Source organism: Orcinus orca, chromosome 1, assembly GCF_937001465.1.
Source record: "Orcinus orca chromosome 1, mOrcOrc1.1, whole genome shotgun sequence".
NCBI classification, from domain to species: Eukaryota; Metazoa; Chordata; class Mammalia; order Artiodactyla; family Delphinidae; genus Orcinus; species Orcinus orca.
In genome coordinates, this window is record NC_064559.1 from 106990805 (window position 1) to 107012971 (window position 22167).

At 43.6% G+C, this 22167-nt stretch overlaps 1 protein-coding gene across 2 annotated transcripts in view; it reads left to right on the forward strand.

Annotated features, from left to right (window-relative positions):
• The first annotated feature begins 21534 nt into the window (after window positions 1–21534).
• Window positions 21535–22167, forward strand: part of NOTCH2 (notch receptor 2) — a 178058-nt gene continuing 177425 nt past the window's right edge. The window contains exon 1 of one of the 2 annotated variants that reach the window (XM_004263258.4): window positions 21535–21858. In XM_004263258.4, coding sequence (XP_004263306.2) covers window positions 21786–21858 — 73 coding nt within the window. In that variant the 5' untranslated portion in view covers window positions 21535–21785. The remainder of the gene's footprint in view (window positions 21859–22167) is intronic. The other variant, XM_033436698.2, reaches the window with a different exon arrangement.

A 22167-nucleotide genomic window follows, 5' to 3' on the forward strand; every position in this document is an offset into this window, starting at 1 on the left:
GCATCTTCAAATTACTGTGGCTGGTTTAAAAGCCATACTGTAAAATTATGCCCTGGAACAAATTTATCAGCTGTTTTACAGTAAAAAGAAATCCAGGCACATTGTTTATTATGAGAATGTGGTCAAAGTGAGAATTTTGTTTAATGAATGGATAGTATATTAAGAAATTAGATAATTTATATATTTGAGCTCAGTACTAGAGAGTAAATTATTTCTTAGGAAAAGGCTCATGAGACATTACATTTTAAAATTTAAAAACAATATCTCCAATAAATTAAATTTAAATAATTACATTCCAATATCAATGGAGGAAGACCACAGTAGAGAAGTACACTGAGGAAGCTTGTTTCAAACTAAGAAAAACCTCTAGGTAAAAGATAGTAAAATCGTATCACCAGCCAAAAAAGAAAGTTGAAGAGAGTTGAAGGTTACAGGCTTGTGAAGATAAAGATCAAATAGTATGAAGGCTAAGAAAAGCCTTTGCTGGTGCAGTCAGTACATATTAGCTTTGTTGCTAGAGATCCTGAAATTTAAATTCTGGTAATCAGGTCAGTATTACACTGATGAAGCAGCAATCTCAGAGGATATTCTACCAAGTCAAAGATGTATTAGAATTATGAAAGGACCATGGAGAACCTGATAGAACTCTGTGTATTCTGCTGAGCTGATAAGTAGAGAACTAACTAATTCAAGATGGATAAAACTGATGGGTCTCTCAAGCTTCTAACATTTTCAAAATGTATTTGTCTTATCACTTAAAGGCTTATAGTAACGGTAACCTAAGTTCTGTGTATTTTCCTTAAAAAAGGAATAAACATTTGAAGAGAAAATTCTATACCCCTTCAGCAGGAAGAACCCATCCTTTTACCGTGTGAATAGTTTAACCAGAATCAGAGCTCACTATTCAGAGAATGGTTTATATAACCTTTGGGTCAACTTGTGCTTCATGGTGCACTAAGTTCTTGACACTCACCTCTATAAGCTGGAGACAGATTTGTTTTTTGTATTACCAAATATTGACTGCAAACTTTGAAAAAAGGAAACTCCCCTATAGAATTACAGAATGTTAGAGCAAAAGAGAACTGAAAGATGATCTTGAATAAACCACCATTTTATAGATGAAGAAACTGAAGCAGAGAGTGACTTGTTGATGGCTCACGGGGGCTGGGGCAAAGCCTGGTCCAAAGCTCAGTTCCCCTGACTCTTAGACCCACACTCCAGCACAAACATCATGAAGCCTCTCTCTTACTGCTTGATGAATGAGTGTGTTCGGCACCAGGAAGATAAAAATCTAAGCGATATAGTACTTGACATCAAGGAGCTCAAGATCTAATAGGGAAAATAGATATTTTGACAGATTTCCCTCCCCCTGCCAAAAAAGCTTCATGTTATATTCTGCACACTCTTGCTAGAATGATTTTTCTAAAAATACAAATTGGAACATCCTATCTGTTTCTGCTTAAAATCCTGCAGTGGCTCCTCATTGCCCATAAGGTAAATCTTTCTCTTTGTTCTCTGACCTCCTGTCTTACTGCATCTATGCTGATGCCTCAGTTGAGCCATAGAGAACCAGTTGCTTTTCCTGAAACATGACCTGCCGCTTCATCCTGCCAGGCCTTTGCGTATGCTCTCCTCTGCCCGGAATGCCCTCTTTTCATCATCTGCTAGGAGGGTTATCTTTTTTTATAATATATTTCATTAGGTTTCTCTCCTCCAATCTCCAGTCTCACAGGTAGAAGTGAACACTCCCTCCTTCGTTTATTGTCCACCGCGTCCTGCCTATACTTCTCCTACAGCACCTGTAGTACTTTGTAATGTTGATTTCTTAAAAATAAATAAACATATTTGCTATTTACACTCATGTCTTTCTCTGTTAATTGAAGGTACGCTCCTTGATGGCAGTACCATCTTCTTTGTACCTTTAGAGTATAACTCAGCAACTTGCTCATAAAACTCCATTGAATGAACTGCCCACAGAGGCCCTTACAAAGTGCTATGGTAACACAACGGAAGGAGTAGTGATCAGTGCTTGGAGGAGTGCCCCAGAAGATAAAGCATATGCACTAAGTTTTAGACGATTAGTAACCCATCTAGATAGACGGCAGGCATTGGCTCATACTTGGTGGCAAGAATAGAATGCAGAGGTCTGAGAAATGGTAGCAAGTTTGATAAATGCTGGGGTTTTGTTGTCATTAAACTAGAAGAGTCTATAAAAGTCAGTCAAGGCCTATGTGTGAAAGTCCTGGTAATCCATTAAAAGAAAAAAAAATTTGATTGTATTATAAGAAGTTAAAGAAAGAAGAGTTGTGAAAGTCAGTATTCAAGAGTATGAATGATTGGATTTTCCTGTCAAAAGAAAGGGCAATGCAGCAACTGAGCAGAGGCTGCTCTAGAGATGGACGGGACTGGGAGCTCTGAGTCCTGGGAAGACCCACCCTCCAGCACTGAGGGTTGTGGAGAACTGAGGGTTCAGAGAACTGAGAATGGTCTTAGTTAGAAGTGATGAGAGCATGACGTCAGGCAGTGGAGGTGGAGAAAAAGAGAATGATTGAAGAAACACAGCAGTGGTGGCATGATGAGTGGTGACTGACTGAAGATGAGGAATGAGAAGAAGGGAAGAGTCGTGAGTGATTCCAACATTGATCTTGAATGTTTAAGTGGATAGCAGTGTCCTGATATGAAATGCAGGAAGGAGAGATTTTTGAGAAGTAACATTAAGTTGAGTTCGTGATGCTTATGAGATACTTAGATGAAGATGTTGAGAATGGTTGGAATTATGTGTATCATGCTCAGGAAAGAGTTTAGGTCATGAGAATATCTAGATGATAACTGAGTCCATAGGAGAGGATGAGAGCATCTGGAGAGTGAGAGCATCATGTGAGAGTGAGGGAAGAAGGTCTAGGATAAGGCCCCTGGCAAAGGAGGAGAGAAAGGAAGATGAGATCACAGAGACTAAATTGGATGAAACAAAAAAGTAGGAACAAATCCAATGTGGAGTCATGGAAGCCATCGAATAAGAGAGTTTATTCACCGAAAAGAAAGAGTTAATGGTGTCAAAAGCAAAGAAAGGACAAGGATGATGAGGATTGAAAAAAAGTTCTAGAAGAACTGTAATATAAGGCTGCAAACATACTCATTGGGGGCTGGAGGAAGTCCCGGATAAGCCAGCCCCAGCGTTGAGCCAATGAATCAGAGACAGAAGGCTCCTTTTATTTCCTAGACCCATCCAGTCCATAAGCCTGAGGTTGACTTAAACTATGGTTTATGCTAAATAGCTTCATCTATTTAGGGCTAGTGAAACTGAGGTTGTTGGATTATCGCTGGCAAGAACTTGATAAAGAATTGAGGGACTCTCACATTAATTTTCTTCTTCATTTGTGTGAATTGGGATTGGGTTAAGGAGGTAGCTGACTAAAGAAGTTTAAAAAACATGAAATAGAGGGGGAAATAGAAGTGTTTACACTTTAAAAAGGTGATCTGAGGGCTTCCCTGGTGGCGCAGTGGTTGAGAGTCTGCCTTTATTCTTCTGCCTCCACATAGTGTAGGGTCTATTTATAGAAAAACTCCACATAGTGTAGGGTCTATTTATAGAAAAACTATAAGCTAGCATGGCCGATATAGGCTTCAGTGGGCCAGAAAAAATGAAATCACCATATAATTTGTTTCAAATTCCTCAAAACTGTTTTACTAAGGGACTTGGTAAATGTGGGGATTCAACGTGTTCTGTGGACAGTGTTGAACTTGAGGGTACAGAAATTGAGAGGAAGCACTTAGAAAGTTTCAGAGCAAATCAAGAATTCTGTGACATACAAACAGGTCATCAGTGGACTTGTGTCACAGAGCAGGGCATGGATGAGTTTTGCTGTTGTGGAATTCACACAGTGAGTCACATGGGGCACGACCTGTGCACTAGTCTTGTGTAGGAGGACCAGGTAGCAGACAACAGTAGTTCGGAAATTTTTGAGAAACTAAAAACAACAACAACAAACCACCCATACAACTACCCCACCACCCCGCTCCCAGATAGTTTGAGAAGCACAGATTCAGATCACAACCCATTTGTAAGTTAAGATTTCTAATAGTTTGAGACAAGTTAGTTGACAGAGAGCTTCAGCACATCCCAAAAATGTAGCTATAAAATGAGAGGAAATTGGAATTCAGTGTAGAAGGTGTGAACTGGTGATGGATATGTCCAAAATTACCTTCTAAGAAGACCTTCTAGATTAAATGTAAACTAGCTTATTTTTTAAGTTATTTTGTTCATTACAATATGCCCAGGGTCTATAACAGTATCTGGCACATGGTAGGCACTAAGTAAGAATCTGTTAAATATGGAGTTAATTGTTCTAATTACAACATAGAGAATAGATTGAGGAGAGGAAAGGCTAGCAGGAGAATTTAAAGACGGTTTAAATGTAGGTTGCTGGGACTAATCAGCCTAGTGGACACAGGAATAAAGAAAATATGAATCTAAGAATTATTGGGAGTAACCTCCAGCTTTTCCCTTCTCATGGCAGCATGGCCATCCCCTAAGGTCCAGTTCAGAACTCTGGAGTCATCCTTGACTCTTCCCTTTGTTTTTGCCCCCAGTAGTCTGTCACTCTCTGAGTCCTAAATATCTCTTTATTCTGACTTGTCTTACACTCCTGTAGTTCAAGCTGCAGCGTCTCTCCCCAGGACATCTGCAATAGTTTCTTAAGTAGTCTCCCTGCTCCAGGCTCTTTCCCATTCAGCCTTCCTTGCAAATTGAAAATATGGTACTTAGACTTTTTTGTTTAAAACCGTTAAACCCCCTTGATTGACTTTCTAAGCTTAAACTACACCTAAGCTCCTTGGTAGGAGCTTACAAGGCCTTCTGTCATCTGGCACTTGCCTCACACTCCAGCCTTTTCTTCTGCTCCTTACCTGGTGATCCTTGAGCCTCAGCAACACTAAACTACTTGTAAGCCCTGCCCCAGGGTGTGCCATGTGGTTTGTGCCTCTGTGCCTTTGCTGATGCTACTCCTTTTGTCTGGAAGTCTCTCCATCCCACAGCCTGCCTACTGCTCCCTATGTATCAGTGTTCTTTCGCTGCTGTAACAATTACCACAAACTTAGTGGCTTAAAAATGACACAAATTTATTATCTTGCTTCTTTGCAAATCATAAGTCTGAAGTGAGTCTTGTGGGGTTAAAATCAAAGTGTCAGCAGAGTGGCATACCTTCTGGAGGTTCTAGGAGAGAATCTATTCTTTGTCTTTTCCAGCCTCTAGAGACTGCCCATGCTTTTTTGGCTGATGGCCACATCATTCCAACCGCTGCTTCCATTGCCACATCTCCTCCTCTGGCTTTGACACTCCCGTCCCCTTTTATATAAGGGCCCTCATGATTACAATGGGCCCATCTGGATAATCTATAATCTTTCTATCATCCCTGGATTTAGTCACATCTTCAAAGTCCCCATTGCTATGATACTTAACATATTCACGGGTTTAGGACATGGACGTCTTTGGGGAGCCATTATTCTGCCTACCACACCATCCAATTCCAGTTGATCTCTTAAAGCTCAGCTCACATATCACTTTTTCTCTGAAGCATCCTCTGCTAATCCTTCCACTCAAAGCCCCTCTGTATTTTGTGTCATGTACAAGCTACCATCACTGCATGGATTAGCTTGTATTGCATATATTAATATCTTAGACGTGTCTATCTCTCTACTAGGAGCTCCCAAGGGGACAGCTTATTTATCTTTGTACCACCAGCACCTAGCACAGTACACAGCATATAGTAAACATGAGCTAAATTTATTTATTTTTTTAAATATGCTGGGCAATGTGATGATCCATTTCATGTTACCTAGAAACGTACATTTAAATGGTGATTGAAGTGTGTCCCGGACCCTCCAGCCTCATCTCCTATCACTCCTCCCCCAACCCTGCCCACTTTCTCACCTACTTCCCCTCAAGTCACAAGGGCTTTCTAACCCTTCTTGATCATGCCAGTGCCTTTCCCATCCTCATCTCTATCTGTAATGCCCTTCCTCCACCTTTTCTATTTTATGAATCTCTATTCATTCTTCAAGGCACAAGTCAAAAATTTTCCCTCTGGGAAAATTCATGCCTGTTACAGTCTCTTCAATACATAATTCATCACTTCCTCATTGGGGTGCTAAGATATTTTGTACATATCTGTATTACATACCTCACATTGTGTTTTGCTTGGTTATGTACATATCTGTTACCCCCATAAGAGTGTGCAAGGACCATATCTTGTTTACACCCATGCTAGGCATATAGCAAGTGCTCAACCATGTTTATTAAATTAAATTGAACATATGAACAGATCAGCATGGTGGAGATGAGCATGGAGGGCAACGGGAAGGAACCAAAGGTAAAGGATGCCCTTGAGGAAGGTAAGGAGGAATAAGGAGACTGAGAAGGTGAGTGTTCAGGGGACCAAGGAAGTAGAGTGTGATGAAGACCCTAGGTAGAGTGCCTGACCATTAACTAAGGAGAGTGTGAGCTGCAGTACCAAACGTCACTGAGACCCTGACCTGGGAAATCAGCAAGAATGGCTGATGGAGTTGACCTTTAAGAGATTCTAATGGCTTTAGGAAGCACAGCTTTGGGTGTGCTCAGTCAGGGCCCTGGGTCCACTCCTGTTTTTAGGTCAGGAGAGGAAGGTTCTCCAGAAGGTAGATGACTTGAGGAAGAGGAAAGCCAGACTTCTTATCCGACCAACCTGTTTGAATGCCTGAGGACATGAACGCCACAGCAAAGCTCCAAGTCAGGTTAGAAGGCTTGGTTCTTTCATCTGATACAGAAGGTTCAAAGTACTGGGAGATGTTGGTTCTCAGGGAATGCGGGGACCAACTTGACGTGTTCCCCTATAATAACCAGAGATTTTCATCAATGGGGCACAGTCAGCCTGGTAGTCAAGGGGCTCTTTAGGATCAAAGGCAAATGTCTAATCTGGCTTCAGAGTTGGGAGCAATTTCTCTTCCATGGAGTTTTTCTGGATATTGGAATTTCTCTATATGAGGCATTATCTGACCCAACGGACCCGTATTCTCCACGCCTCTGCCTGCCTTAAACCTTGCTCTCCTGTCTTCCACCAAAGCTGCTTTCTCCAACCTACATCCTGCTTGGCTAACCATTATGGTCAGCTGTCTGTCTTGACCCATTTCAAGCCTGATTTAGACAAACTCTTATGCCTGCCACCTGCCTGGATTTTCTCCTAAATCGATTTCATCCAGCGTTTAGTTCTGTGATCTGTTTCTCTTATGTCCTAGATCAGTCTGCTCTGGCTTGGTAGGTCATGCATGCTCAACAGGAGTGCGAGAATAGTTCTTGGGGGATGAAAAATAATTTTTTACTGTATAGTACAGATATAAATACAGAACTTAAACTGATATAACAATATATCTGTGGTATGAAAATATTGTGGGGAGGGCTTCCGTGGTGGCGCAGCGGTTGAGAGTCTGCCTGCTGATGCAGGGGACACGGGTTCGTGCCCCGGTCTGGGAGGATCCCACATGCCGCAGAGCGGCTGGGCCCGTGAGCCATGGCCGCTGAGCCTGCGCGTCCGGAGCCTGTGCTCCGCAATGGGAGAGGCCACAACAGTGAGGCCCGCGTACCGCAAAAAAAAAAAAAAATTGTGGGGGGAGCAATTAAAAATGTCTAAAATGGCTCCTTAGGAGGGCAATCATGGAGAAATGTTGAGGAACAAATTCAAGCGCCAAGAGGAGTACAAGAAGAGTGGATGGTGAGGAAATGGAGGTGACCCTGGTTGGTTACTTGACTGAGAAGTAGATCATGGAGAAGATTCCAATCTAGCAAACACATTTTGAGCATTTAATATTATGAGCCATGAGCTGTGTGAAACACTTTCATTTGTTAGCAAAAAGCTTCTCTTTATTTTAGTCTCAATGGACATGTCCCTTGTGGGAACAATAGCAGTGTTTTCCACTGCGACAGTAGCCCACCTCTCTCTTCTCTGCTTGGGTAGCTTTTATGCTAATTACACACTTGGAGGTAACTCCTCGTTCACATTTTGCAACATAATAAAATGAAAAACACAGCCCAGCTTGTGTTTGTAGAAGCTCCTTTCATGGCAGCCTTTCAATGGGTTGGGCAATTTAAAAGATGCAATTGTAATCAAGACTAACTGATTAAGATGCTTGAGGGAAACCTGAACATCCTTAACCTACTTTTGAAAAGAGAGGCAAAGAAAATACAGGAGTGGGAATAATCCAAGGCAAACAATTTCAAGTCTTGGAACAACGGACAGACTCTGGAACCTCCTTGGCTGGGCTAGAGGAGGCTAGGACAAGAAAGCGGAAGGGTGCTTAAAGGAAGCCTAGTAATCACTGGTGTCTGCTTTGCTCTTCTAGAGCGTGACCTTTATTTGTTTGCTTTGACTTTTAACGTGCCCTTCTTTGTTCTCTTATGGCGTGCGTTAAGAATCTACCACTGAGTCTTCGCCTTTTATCCTAGTCAGATCATCTCTGCGATGTATTCATCTCATGTACTTGACTCCTGAGCTTTCCTCCTCTCCTGCTTGTCCTGAGTGCTGAAGCAGGGATGATGGTGGTGGTGGAAGGCTGAAGGGGGAAGATGAATGAGTCACAGTGTCCGCTGAGAACCCACGGCCAACTCCTGGCAGCTTATCGGGGGTAAATCTTGCCTTCGGCTTCTTGTTGACTTTATCACCCACTCTGTGTGCTTAACTCTGATGGATGTTATCATCAGTTCTGTTTATTCACAATGCCAAGAGCACCAGTTGAACAGGGAAATCTTCAGGAAAACCTACTCGTTAAGTGTCAAGTTGACCAGAAAAGAAGAAACATCATTGTTTTATTGAATTTGGCATTGTTGTAGAAATAAACAACCGTTTATATTTTGTCAAGCTACTTGTGCGTGCAGTCACAGTTTTATTCCTTCTTCCTGGTCAGACTTCGTACTTCAGAGGATGGAAAACAGGAGAAGGGAGATTTTTAAAACACTGCTTTGAGGGGGGGTGGGCGTTGAGCCACAGAAAAGGGTATCACTTTAGGGGATAGGGAAGCATCTCTGCACGGGTACACCCAACTGAGAGGGGCCATTGACCGCAGGAGAATAGAGACAAGGGACGCTGGTAAGTAATTAGACAGCTTTTCCCATTCTGGGTCATTTTCACATTGCAGCCTCAATACATTTTTTAAGTTTTGTAAATTCTTGGAACATCATATTTACCCATTCAAACAGTTCTTTCAATAGAGTGGGTATTTGTAGGCTGACCTAGAAATCAGGACACCTTGAATTTACGTTGGCTGACTAACTTTCAGCCTTTTTGGTTCTCCAAGATATATGACTAAAGGAAAACACACAGGTGTTGGAATTATTACAACATGTGTTCAAATCTTACCCTTACCACTTATTAGCTTGTTGGGTTTGGACAAGTTATAACTCTTTGAGCCTCAGTGTCTTTATCTGTTAAATGCAGATAAAGATATCTGCCTTGCAGGAATGTTGCAAGGATCTGATGAGATCATGTATATAAAACACCTAGTATATAGGAGTCACTAAATACATGGCTGCTCTCACAGGAATATCTGTGCAGAGATGAGAAGAGGCTAGGTGACAAAAAGCATGGGTGTTCTGAGCTCATTAGCTGCTCAGTGGTTTCCTAACCTTATGGTATCATTAGAGAATGAGGAGAATGCAGCCTGGCCCCATGGAAATCCAGGCCTGTTTTATTTCTGCAGGATCTGGTCACCCCACAATCAGAATGCGCAGGAGTAAGGGAGGGGGTGAGGAAGAGAGAGAGAGACAGAGAGAGAAAGTGGGGAATCTGTGCTTTGCAAAGGTAAAGAATCTCTAGCATTCCGTCAGCAGTGGGACAAGAAAGAAAAGAAACGGCTGCTTGCTGGTGCTGTGCTCACCAAGCCAAACAACCAAAGTGTTTCCTGCCCAGTCTCCACAGATGTTGTTCCTTAGTCTGGATAAGTCCCCTGGAGAGCATTTGGCTGAAAGCAAGAAAGGCAGCTGCATAACCGCCTGGCCCATGGAGCTGACAAACCAGTGTGTCATCAAAGAAAGAGAGAGTCATGGGAAACAAAAGCCTGTGGTTCAACCTCCCGGTCAGGGAGTCAGGTGGCTGTGAAGTGGCACATCTGACTCTTGCTCATTCACAGAGTTTCTCTGTATGTCCTCGTACTCCTCCTATTTGTCTGCCTGCCTACTGCTGGGTTCCACCAGGCAGGCAGTGGGTGTCTACCCCAGTCACTATTTATTCAGTGAGTACTACGTAACCAGCATTCACTCACACAACACAACACATCTACATCGAACACCTTCTATGGGAATGACAAAATAGTAAGATAGCCTCAGACTGTGCACTCAAGTAGGTCCCGATGTAGTAGTCATATAGTCAACTAACTGGTAAGTGGTATGTATAATATACGGAAAGCAACTGCAGAGGGGCTTGGGGAAAGGTGCAACAAAGCTGAAGAACACTTCACAGAGGAGATGACATTTGAGCTAGTCCTTGAGCTAGGATTCCACAGGTCAAGGGGAAGATGGGGTGGACGAGGGGAGGGAGGAAGGGCATGTCAGGCAAACGAAAGTGCAGGAGCAGATGTGAGGAGTACATGGGCCCACAGCATGTCTGGGAACTGGCTGGTAGGTTGATGTACCTGGAATATGGGCTGTACCATATGGGGTAACAGCAAGAGAGGAGGTAAGTATAGCCAGACCGCCAGGGTTTTCTGTTCCAGCCTGTGGAGTTTGGGCTCTAACCACAATGAATGGGGAGCCACTGGTGGGTTTTAAGTACAGAGTGATAAGATTTTTTTTTCGGTACGCGGGCCTCTCACTGTTGTGGCCTCTCCCGTTGCGGAGCACAGGCTCCGGACGCGCAGGCTCAGCGGCCATGGCTCACGGGCCCAGGCGCTCCACGGCATGTGGGATCTTCCCGGACCTGGGCACGAACCTGTGTCCCCTGCATTGGCAGGCGGACTCTCAACCACTGCGCCACCAGGGAAGCCCCAGAGTGATAAGATTTTACTTGTAGTTTGGATAGTCCTGTGGGCATCAGTGTAGTGAGTGGACGGAAAGAAGGTGAGACTGGAAGCTGGGAGACCAATTAATAAATCAATTGCGTCAAGTGCTGCAGAATGGTCAAGGAGAATGAGACTGAGGAGTTCACTGGATTTGGCAGCTGAAGGTCTCTGGTGACCTCTAAAAGTAATTGCACTGGAACAATTCAAGCAGAAGCCAGGTTACTAAGCCAGGGGTTTTCAAAGTGTGGTCTCCAGACCCACACGTCAACATCACCTTGGAACTTGCTGGACATGCAAATTGCCCAGCCCCACCCAGCCCCCACCCTAAAACTCTGGAGCTGGAGTTCAGAAATTTGTTTTCAAAGGCCCTCTGGGTGATTCTGAACACGCGAAAGCTTGAGAACTAGTGGCCTAAACAAATCTTTCTCCGTCTCTTCTCTAAGCATTCCTTACTAGGAACCCTATCCTTCCAATAACTGAGCTGTCTGCTATTCCCTAAAGAATTGTTAATCTTATGGTTTCTCCGCCCTCTGCATAAGCTGTTTCTTCTGTCAGTTGTGTGCTCTCCCCAATGCAATATATGTACATATATAGTGTCTACCTGGTGATATGGAATTCATTCTGCAAGGTTTAACTCAAGGGTCACCTCCCTCAGAAGTCTTTCCAATATTCCCCAGGCAGCCTTTCTACAGATACCTTTTTGCACATATTACTATTATGCGACTTGTTTTATTGTATTGTGTTGTTTGCTTTACTATCTGTCTTCCCCACTAGCTGGAAGCCCCTTAGGAGTAGGGACTGCCTTGTTCATCTCTATTTCCCCATTGTTTTCACATAGTAGATGCTCAACAAATGTAGGGAGAGGAAGTTGTCGTGGGTTGAAGAAGTAAGAACAAAAGGGACAAACTACTCTTTGAAGAGGTTGGAAAGTGCAAGGAAAGAGACATGTGCCTGAGCCTACCACAGAAAGTACTTGTGCAAGTGTGAGCTAAGGCTGAAGAAAATTGTTGGTTGAGAGGATTAAGCCAGCAGAGAGGGAGAGATGAATGAGAATGACAGTGGAGGCAGATGGATAACGAATGGCAACATGGTTTTGGAAAAAGCAGAAGGGGATGAAATCAATGGCTAGTGCAGAAGGATATTAGCATTGGAATGGAGGAAAGGCCTTTCTCTGAGATACAAGAAAAGGAAGTAAAGGTGGGTGCACAAGAGATAAGCTGTGAGGTTGAAGGGAGAGAGGTTGGGGAGTTTTTAGATGGCCTGCCAGTATAGAAATGGGGAGGACTAGGGAAGGTTACAGGGGAGGTGATGTTTGAGCTAGGAGATGTCTTTAAGTGAAGTGGGAAGTAAGGCCTTTTGCTGGGAAGGAAACAGGGAACAGAAAGAGGCTAGAGGACAGTGGGAAAGGTTTGTAAAAGCTATGGAGGTGTGGTAAGGGGCTAGGGGGGAAGGACTGAGGTTAGAGAGCAGCAGCAGGGGATTCTTTGGGGCTGATTCATTTCAGCTGCTGAAGGGCCCACCCATTCACCCTACTGGCTTTGGCAATGGAAGCAGTATAGGTGGGTTGTCTGCAGAGGCTGTTTCTGCAATAGGATGGACAACTCTGGCTACAGATCCCGACACCTACGTAGAAAGCATTCTAGCTCTCTATGTCATCAATGCTGTAATATACTGCAGACAATAACCATGTTACTTTACATATGATAACTATGTAGCAACACAGGACAAGATTTATGCTATGTGAATTAACTGAGAAAGCAGGATTGATTATAACTATTTGAAATGTGCATATGAAGGAACAACTGAATAAAATATACCAAAATGCTATCAGTGGTGGTATTATAGGTGATTTTCTTTAATTTTTAAATATATATATATTAAAAAATATATATATAAAATATATATACATATATATTGTTTATAATTTAAACAACGATATGGCAATAAATAGAATTGGTTCTTTCTCTACTGGCGTTTTCTTTCATTAGGTACACATAGAAGGCAGTATTTCAGAATAAAAAATTGTAGTGTAGAACCAACCGGCAGAATTGTCTGACCTTCTCTTATCTCAGGGGCAGAAGCAGGGAAATGAAGTCCTCAAGATGTCCCAGGGTTGGAGGCTGACAAGCCTGGTTTTGGGCGTCATGCTGTAGGAGAGCACGAAGGAAGTATGTGATCAAACCCTGTCTCACAAAAAGTTTGGGAGACCAGGCTTAAAACAAATGACAAGAGAACAGCTTATACGGTGCTCAAGTGGATGGTCTGAACAATGGATGGGATTGGATCTCTCAGGCAGAGGCCTGTGGGCAGGCATATATACCACGCAGAGGTCAACTGTGTGCCACTGGAGGTGATCACCTACCTGGGCTGTGCCACTGCTTAGCAGGTGTGTGATCCTGGGCAACTTCTCAGGCTTCACTTTCTCTGCAACGGTGGGAATACTAATAGCTACTCATAAACTGGCTGGAGCATTATAAACAATGAAGTGGGTAAAATGCTTAATACAGTGCCTGACACACAGTAAGCTGTCCATAAAAGTTCTGTCATTATCATTATTAATGATTGTGGTTATTATTACCCATAAATATTTATGATGGAGGGAACTGATTTAGAGTAGGGGCACTCTGAGTTATTTGGAGGGAATTCAGGGAGGTGTCCTGAGTGAGGTTCTCTTTTACCTCTACAATAGTGCTGTGGGTTCACCCCAAGCCTTCAGGAGGGAAGAAGGAGCTGTGCAAGGAGGAACTCCACATTGGTTCTTCTTTTGCTAGTGTTCATGCTACTTCCCCACTTCTAAACAGGTGCATATTACTCCAGAGCACCCTTTCACCTTCCTCTCCCACTCTTCTGTTTTTCTTGTCTTCAACTCTTCTTACTTCCCTTTTCTTCTCAAAACCCCAAGTGGTGGATGAGCAAGGAACTATACTATATTTTGCATGTTCCAAGTTGGCCTTTTCAAAACTTGAAGTTTGTCTACTGATCTCAGCACTTGGAGTTTACAGAAATCAGTCTGTGTTCACCCTACCCACTCCTTCACTTACCTACAAATATATCTATACCCCTAACCATTGTCTTGAGTAAATACTCTTAAATGACAGTCATCAGTAGACAGGCAGGTATTCCAGACCATAAGAGTTCAATTAAGGAAGGCTCTTTTGAGGTAACTGTTATCTTGCAAAAGAAACCAATGGAGATGTGAACTGTCCACAGGGCTCTTCTCAGCGATGAGGTGTACTTTTCTGGACTCAGATGTAGATCGTAACGGGGGGAACATTCTCTGTCTTGCTAGCATCTGTTCTTCTTTTCTCGCTTAGACTTTCAGGAAGTGTGATACGAGGGAGGGAGTCAACGGTTTGAAAGAAAAACGACCAGGTCTTTGGTCTGAGCAAGAGAACAAGTATTCATCTTATACTGTTCTCAACAGAAATCAGAATAATTAAAAACAAAAACAAGTTGGTATCCAGCAGATTCACCTGCTAAACTCCAAGTTCACATTCCTGTCCACATTGGCAAATAATAATGATATACTCTCAGCTTTGTTGGAAACTCTATTGGTATATTTACAAGGTCATTATCTTCAGCAACAGATACCTGCTCTGAGCCCAGCAATTACCACCTCTGTCTCTGTACACATTAGCATGCATACACACCACTGATTTGTACTTTCCTACAAAATTACTCTTTCCCTTTTTAATTAGAATGTCTTCAGAGCAAACCCCATTGTTAAGGCCATGTACACTTCCATTGTAAATACCTGTTGCCACCCATTAATTATCTCCTGATGAATTACTTTAGAAGTTTTATTTTTATTCTTACTTTTAAAAGTGGGATTTCTTTTGCTTACTCTCGATGCCCCCGTCCTCACACTTAGCTAACTATTTTGAATTCCACATAAGTGGACTTAGATGTGATCTGCACTCAGTTTAAACATTTTGCCAAACTTTAAGGTGGAAACTTTCTGTATGCCTGGACCTCACTGCTCAAGAATTTCTTGGCTAATTGTGAGGGAAGAAAATAAGAATGTTGGGTGGAAACAACTGAATACTTTCTGAGAACAAAAACCTTAACACTTGACAAATATCTGGAGTTACATAACCATTTTAGTGACTGAAATGCTGCAACTCATCCAATAATATCGTGGTTCGATAATTACACAGTTGTGGATTTATGCTGCTCTTGAGTTGGGGTGACATCCTGGTACATACAGGTCAATTCTCTTTTACATCATTATGTATAAAAAGTATACACCCACTTAGGAATTGAAGCATAAAATACTTAAAAGAAAATTTTAAGTCAGGTAGTACTAAAGTGAGCATTCCTATACTAACCTTCCTGCTTATCTCATGGATAGCAGAGAATTTTGGATTCCTAGTTAAGTTTCATAGGTGACATTGCCATATAGTACACAGAGCGCATGCATATGACGAAGATTTAATTATAAAAGGACAATCTTAAATTTCCCTCTCCTTGACATCAATTAAATTGAGATAATCACATTCCTAAAGGGGCAAACATATGCCAAGAAGCTCACATGAAGATTTCTTATATTACTCATCTGGGTCTATGTTCGGTTGAAGGGTCTGACTGGCTCCTAATTCTCAGAGCTAGTTTGAATCTTGAGATCAACTCCTGCCTTCTGGAACTTGTCCTCTGTTTGGCTGAACTTGCAGACCTCTCAGAATGTGTCTTTATTGGACACTTATTCCATGCAAGACATAGAACTAACTACTGTGGGATTATAAATATGAATAAGAAATAGTTCTTGTGTTTATACTGCTTACACTCCAGTTGTATAGGCCACCTCAGGTCATTTATATATTGCTGGCTGGAAACAGGGCGAAATGAAAGTGGCCTTAAAATTAATCACAGTGCTCTCTACTTTCCCATAGTCCTGTGCTTTATCACTGTTGTAGTTATGCTGTTTGTATGTTGGCCTCCCACACTGCACTGTGATCTCTGGAGAACAGAGGCTGGGTCTGATTCCTGTCTGTACTGCCACAGAGTCAAGGACATGCTTTGCAAAATGTAGGCTCTCAAAAAATGCTTTTAAATAAAAGAATCCATTCGCTTGCTTAGGTTTCCTAGTTACAAGTGGGTCAGCTTGTCCTGTACCGAAATGGAAGTGATGAGAATCTGTGCCCAGACCTCTGCCCAGAGGTCCCTGCACTAAATATCATCTTGGATATGCTTCACAGTTGTGCAGGAAGGGACAGTGGAATGTGACTGAATAAGAAATCAGAAATATTGGGGTTTTGTCTCAGCTCTGTCACCAATTACTTATTTAACCTTAGGCAAGACACATGCTCTATCTCAGTTTCTTCATCTGTGAAATGGGGATAATAATGACTGGCTTGGCTATTCCCCACAACTGCTTTGAGGATCAAATGAGATAATACACTTTAAAGTGTTTTGGAAAGCCTAAAGTACTGCGCAAATGCAAGGCATTATTTTGCAAAGAAATCTTTTTTTTTTTTTTTTTTGCTGTACGCGGGCCTCTCACTGTTGTGGCCTTGCAGAGCACAGGCTCCGGACGCACAGGCTCAGCGGCCATGGCTTACGGGCCCAGCCGCTCCGCGGCATGTGGGATCCTCCCGGACCGGGGCACGAACCTGTGTCCCCTTGCATCGGCAGGTGGACTCTCAACCACTGCGCCAAGAAATCTTCCTTTTAATTCCTGTTCCACAAACATTTCATTACACATCCCTGGGTTATATGGTGAGATGTATGGAGTAGCTTTATATGTCAAGCTATGAAGTGCCTTGATACATCAACCTATGCTTGATAAGAACTCCAGAATCTCTTCTTCAACATATATAGTGTTTAGCTGATTTAGCACTGGATTTTCCAAAACACCGAAACTTTCTGTTAATATTGCACCTCTCGCCAATTCATATAGATATATATGCTCCTCATTCCACATTTATTTAAAACATGTATTGTTGAGTACGTATGTGCACTAACTACTGTGCTACAACTGGGGCAAAATAGACAACACAGGATCTCTGCTGCTGAGGGTTTTTTCAGCTTATTGGGTTTGAGAGAATAGACATGAGAACAAGTAGATGCCTAATTCTGCATTTGTCTTGGGAGGCAATTTTATGTGTGAGTTATAATTAGTAAAGACATATATGTATATTTTTAGTTTTGACAAAACCAAAACTAGTGGTGGCTTTTTTTTTTTTTTAGATGTTTGGGGTAGGAGTTTATTAATTAATTAATTAATTTTTGCTGTGTTTGGTCTTCGTTTCTGTGTGAGGGCTTTCTCTAGTTGTGGCAAGCAGGGGCCGCTCTTCATCGCGGTGCGCGGGCCTCTCACTATCGCGGATTCTCTTGTTGCGGAGCACAGGCTCCAGACGCGCAGGCTCAGTAGTTGTGGCTCACGGGCCTAGTTGCTCCGCGGTATGTGGGATCCTCCCAGACCAGGGCTGGAACCCGTGTCCCCTGCATTAGCAGGCAGATTCTCAACCACTGCGCCACCAGGGAAGTCCTAGCGGTGGCTTTTATTCATGTTTTTCTACTACTAATGGTCTATAGATTTTAATTTGGTCTTGCAGACTGATTTTTTTCCCCCGGATGAAAGTTTGTGGGATCTCATTTTCCTTTGTATCAGTCAAGCTATAGAACTTTAAGGAATAGCAATAGCTCTGCTTAGTTATAGGATCACCTGAATGTTTTCCTGCCAATTTCTCCTATACCCTAGAATTTGCTTTGACTAGAAGTACTGTTCTTGGGGAAGGCCATCCCCCAATCTAGTTGAGTAATTAAACTGCTGAGTACATTTTGGGTTGACATCGCCAGGTACATCCTGGCATCTTATGTCCTCAGATGCTACTCATGTTTTGAGACACCACCACTAGACCCCCGGCTTCTGATAGGAATCAGGGAAACAGTCATCTAAATGCACGCAGTGGAATTTGGGTTTAGCTAAATTTCTACCTTCTACTATGGGAGAGACCCATAGTAGAAAGCATATTTCAGTGCAATTCCATCCTGCTAATCAGTTAGGCTCCGCCCAGCTCTCCTTAAAGCAGTCAACAGCCCAAGTTGCTACTGCTAAACACAGTTTTTCCACTTCAGCTACACTGCTCCTTTGCCTGCTTATCTATTCCACCAAACCTCCTTTTCCTTCTGTATTTCCTGTATACAGGAATAGCTCATAATACCTCAAGATACTGAGGTCATTGCTGACTCCTTGGTCTACCTTTCCTCTCTCACCTAAGCAATTACGAGTCTTAGGAGCCAATGCCTATCTTTTCTGCATGCCCACAGCCCCTGCCTAACTTCTTATCTTCCCACTGTAGGGAACAATCTCTCATCTCTATTGTCCACCTGCCTCTACACTCATTCCCTGTGCTTGAGACAGCTTAGACCTCTAACCATGCGAAATCACCTCTTCTTTACCTCATTAATCTTCTGGTCCTCCAATTCTTAGTCCAGCTGTTGAGGTCTTCCAGGAAGCCTTCCCTGACCACCCCTGGGCTGGGACATGACACACAGTCCCTCAGCTGTGAATGTTCAGCTGTGAACATTCTACTTGTCGCACTGGATATTAATTGTCTGTTACTTCTCTCTCTCTTTCTTTATCCCTCAACTCCTCACACAGGATCTGGACCATGGTAAATATTCACCAGAATGCCAGTTGATGGGTTGGACTTACTTGCTCTCATCTCTCAGTCTTTGCTGATTCCAATTTCTTCCCTTGATTTTCAGCTCCCTTTTTGTTTCATTTTTACCAATTTATATGCATAACTTCCTTCAAAACATGTCCCTTCAAATACCTCTTCCGTCATAGCCTTCCCTGACTTCCATTCATGACATTTATTCTTTATTACTTTTGTCCTTATGGGGATGTACGCCATAAATTTAACTTAATAACAAATCCAACAAAACTTACATGTGAACAAAGTAATTGCTTTCCTTGAGACAGTCACCTTGAGAAATCACATACATATTTTAATAATGTTGTCGTAGCTACAGTCATTTCTGGAGCTGCTCTTTGGGGGTGATTACTTTTACATTCTTCTGGATCTATTAATAATGACAAATCAAATCTTTGCAGGTGATTTCAAAAATTTGTATACAGCCAAGTCATTATGAACTCTATTTAGTGAGTAAGGTGAATGATCAAGCTGGTAACCCCACGGGTCAACACCTAAAAAGTAATTTAATCATCTTTTTACTGAACATATTTGTACAAGGGAAATTCCAAAACTATTTTGACTAATTATGTTATTTTTGAAAAGAGTTTTTAGCATCCCAAGCTGACTACTTTCAATAATAGTACTTGCTTCTCTATTATAAAGTGCTTATTAAAATCCAGTTTGGAAAATCATAGGCCTATGATCATACTGACTTGCACTTGTTTGGTGTTGTTTTACATTCTAGTTCTTATGTGATAGATACTGGGAATGAATAAGGCCATGGTCCTTGCCCATACGGCCCTCTTAATCTGGTTGAGAAGATAGAAATACAAACGGTCCTGTGTGAAAAAATAGATAACAGTGTAAGATAAAGAAGCAGTACAGTGGAGGGACTGTCCGTGAGGGATGGAAATTTGTTACAGTCTCCGTAGAGCCTTCTCAGGACTGAAGGATGAGTGATTAGAAGTTCACCAAGAGGAAGAGGGAAGGGGACTACAAGAGTCATTCCAAATCAGGGGACAGAAGGTGCAGAGACTGAAGCAAGACGATATGTTCAGGGGAGTCTCAAGTCATTCAATACTGTTATTGTGTAAAGTTCACAGTGCGGGCAGAGAGGACAAGATCTGGAGCCCAGTGAAGTAAAGGCCTTATGTTTACCATTTGTAGAAGTTTGGATTTTATCCTGCAGGAGCCAGGGAGAGGCTCTGTGGGTAGGATTCCTCTTCCCAATAGGATCATAAACTCCCACATCCAACTAGTCACATAGGTTTGCCTCCCCTCCCACCTCCCACCTCCCACCCCCCTTTCTTTTTCTTCAAGATTGTCTCAGATCCATTCCCTCCTTTCCATTCTGGAATTTACCTCATTACTGCAGGCCTTCATCGCCCCATGCCTGGACTGTCTCACAAGCTCCTGACTGGTCCTTGGACTCCGGTTCACCTTTTGCTCCTGACAATCAATTTTGCAGAGGATTATCAGAGCAACTTTCCTTTCCATCAAGTCTCACTCCTGTTCAAAAACCTTCAATGGTTTTCTATGACCTGAGAGATAACTGTACCCCCCATCCCCTGCTTGTCATTCAAGGTCCTGCATAATCTTCTGCCAACCTCCTTTCCCGCCTTGACTCTGGTGGGTCGTTGCTAATAGTGCCAGAACTCATCTACTGACTTCCTTATCTTATTTGCTTTTAATGATGCCTTTCCCCTGGAATGTTATGCTCACACAAACTTTTTGATTATTTCAGCTCTTTTCTTACAAATAGCAAGCCCACTTGTACCCATACCTGATCACATTCCCCACTCTCCTGCCGAGGAAGTAACCATTATTCTGGTTATAGTCTTCTACCATATACTGTGTATTATGTATTCATAAATAATATATAGTATTGTTTGGAAAACATTTAAATATACAGAAATGGTATACTTTATAGTTCCTTCTGAAATTAGTTTTTTACTATCTTTTTATTTTTAAGACTCATCTCTATTGACATATATGAATACAGTCTTTTCAATTGCTGTATTGTGTTTCATTTTACAAATATACCATACATTATTCATCCATTCCTCTATGGGTGGGCATTTAGGTTGTTTCTGATTTTTAGCTATTATCAACATCTTACAATGGGATATCCTTAGCTGATCTCCTTGTCCTATGCCAATTTTACTAACCTTTCAAGATCCTGCTCTCATCCCAGCTCCTTCACGAAAGCCTTCCCTGAATCCTGCAGCCCGCAGCAGCAATGTCTCAGCCCTCAAAGCTAGCTTGTGCATCATGCGTCTTTAGTAACAGTCCATTGTGCCGGGCACACCGCTACGCAAAATAAGGCGCCTAAGAAATATTTGCTAAACGACTGACTGACTGACTGACTGCATGAATGAATGAATGAAGGGTGCAACCCCAGTTTATGGCTCTGTTCATTTTAAATGGACTTTGGCGTCTTGGCCCGTTACCTTCTTTGACAGCACTGGTCCCTCTCTACCGCATTCCTCTTGCTGGCCCGGGAGTGTGTGGATGGATGTGTGGGGTGTGTGGGCGAAACCTATCTCACTGGATGATGTCTGTCTCTCCGGCAAGTTCAGGATCTCGACAACCCTAGTGATTCAAGTTCAGGGTCCTAACACCCACGCCGTCGGCTGAGGTCGGGCCCCGAGAGACGCTCCAGCGCCGATCGAGTTAAGGCGCGTCGGGAGCCGACGCGGGTTGGCGAGGCTGGAAGGGGTGTCTAAGACTCATAGTAGATCCCTCCGCGCGCAGCCCGGGCCGGCGCTTCTTCCTGCGGGAAACCCCTGGGTGCTGAAGGCGGCGGGGCCTGGCCGCGGCGACAGCGGGGCGGGGTTTGCGGTGGGAGGAGGAGGCCGAGGCGGAAGGACACACGAGGTTGCTTCGCTGCACACCCAAGAAAGTTTCAGCCAAACTTCGGGCGGCGGCTGAGGCGGCGGCCCAGGAGCGGCGGACTTGGGGTGCAGGGAGTGGAGGCACGGAAGCCCGAGCTTCGGGGCGCAGCGCTAGGCCGTGAGCGGCAGAAGCAGGAGGAGAGGAGGAAAAAGTGGGGGCTCCTCTGTCGGGACCCCCTCCCCATGTGGATCTGCCCAGGCGGCGGCGGCGGAGGAGGAGGCGACCGAGAAGATGCCCGCCCTGCGCCCCGCTCCGCTGTGGGCGCTGCTGGCACTGTGGCTGTGCCGCGCGACCCCCGCGCTTGGTGAGTATCGGGGCGTGGGGTGCTGTCCCCTGCGCCCCGTTCCATGCCCCTCCGGCCCGGCCCGGCCGGCCACCTGGGGCGACCCTTCCCACCCTTCAGTCCTCCACTCTGCGAGAAGGCCGGGCTCGCCGTCGGCGTGGAGTGAGGCCACTTAGTTCCTAAAGTTTGGACATCATCGCCCCCCCTCCCTGGGCGCGCCCCCTCCCCCGCGCTCCTCGCCGCCTCCTGCTCCCCTCTGCCGGTGGCCGCACGCACGCCTCCTCGGCCGGAGGCGGGCAGCAAGTCTCAGAAACTCCCTTTCTGGAGCAC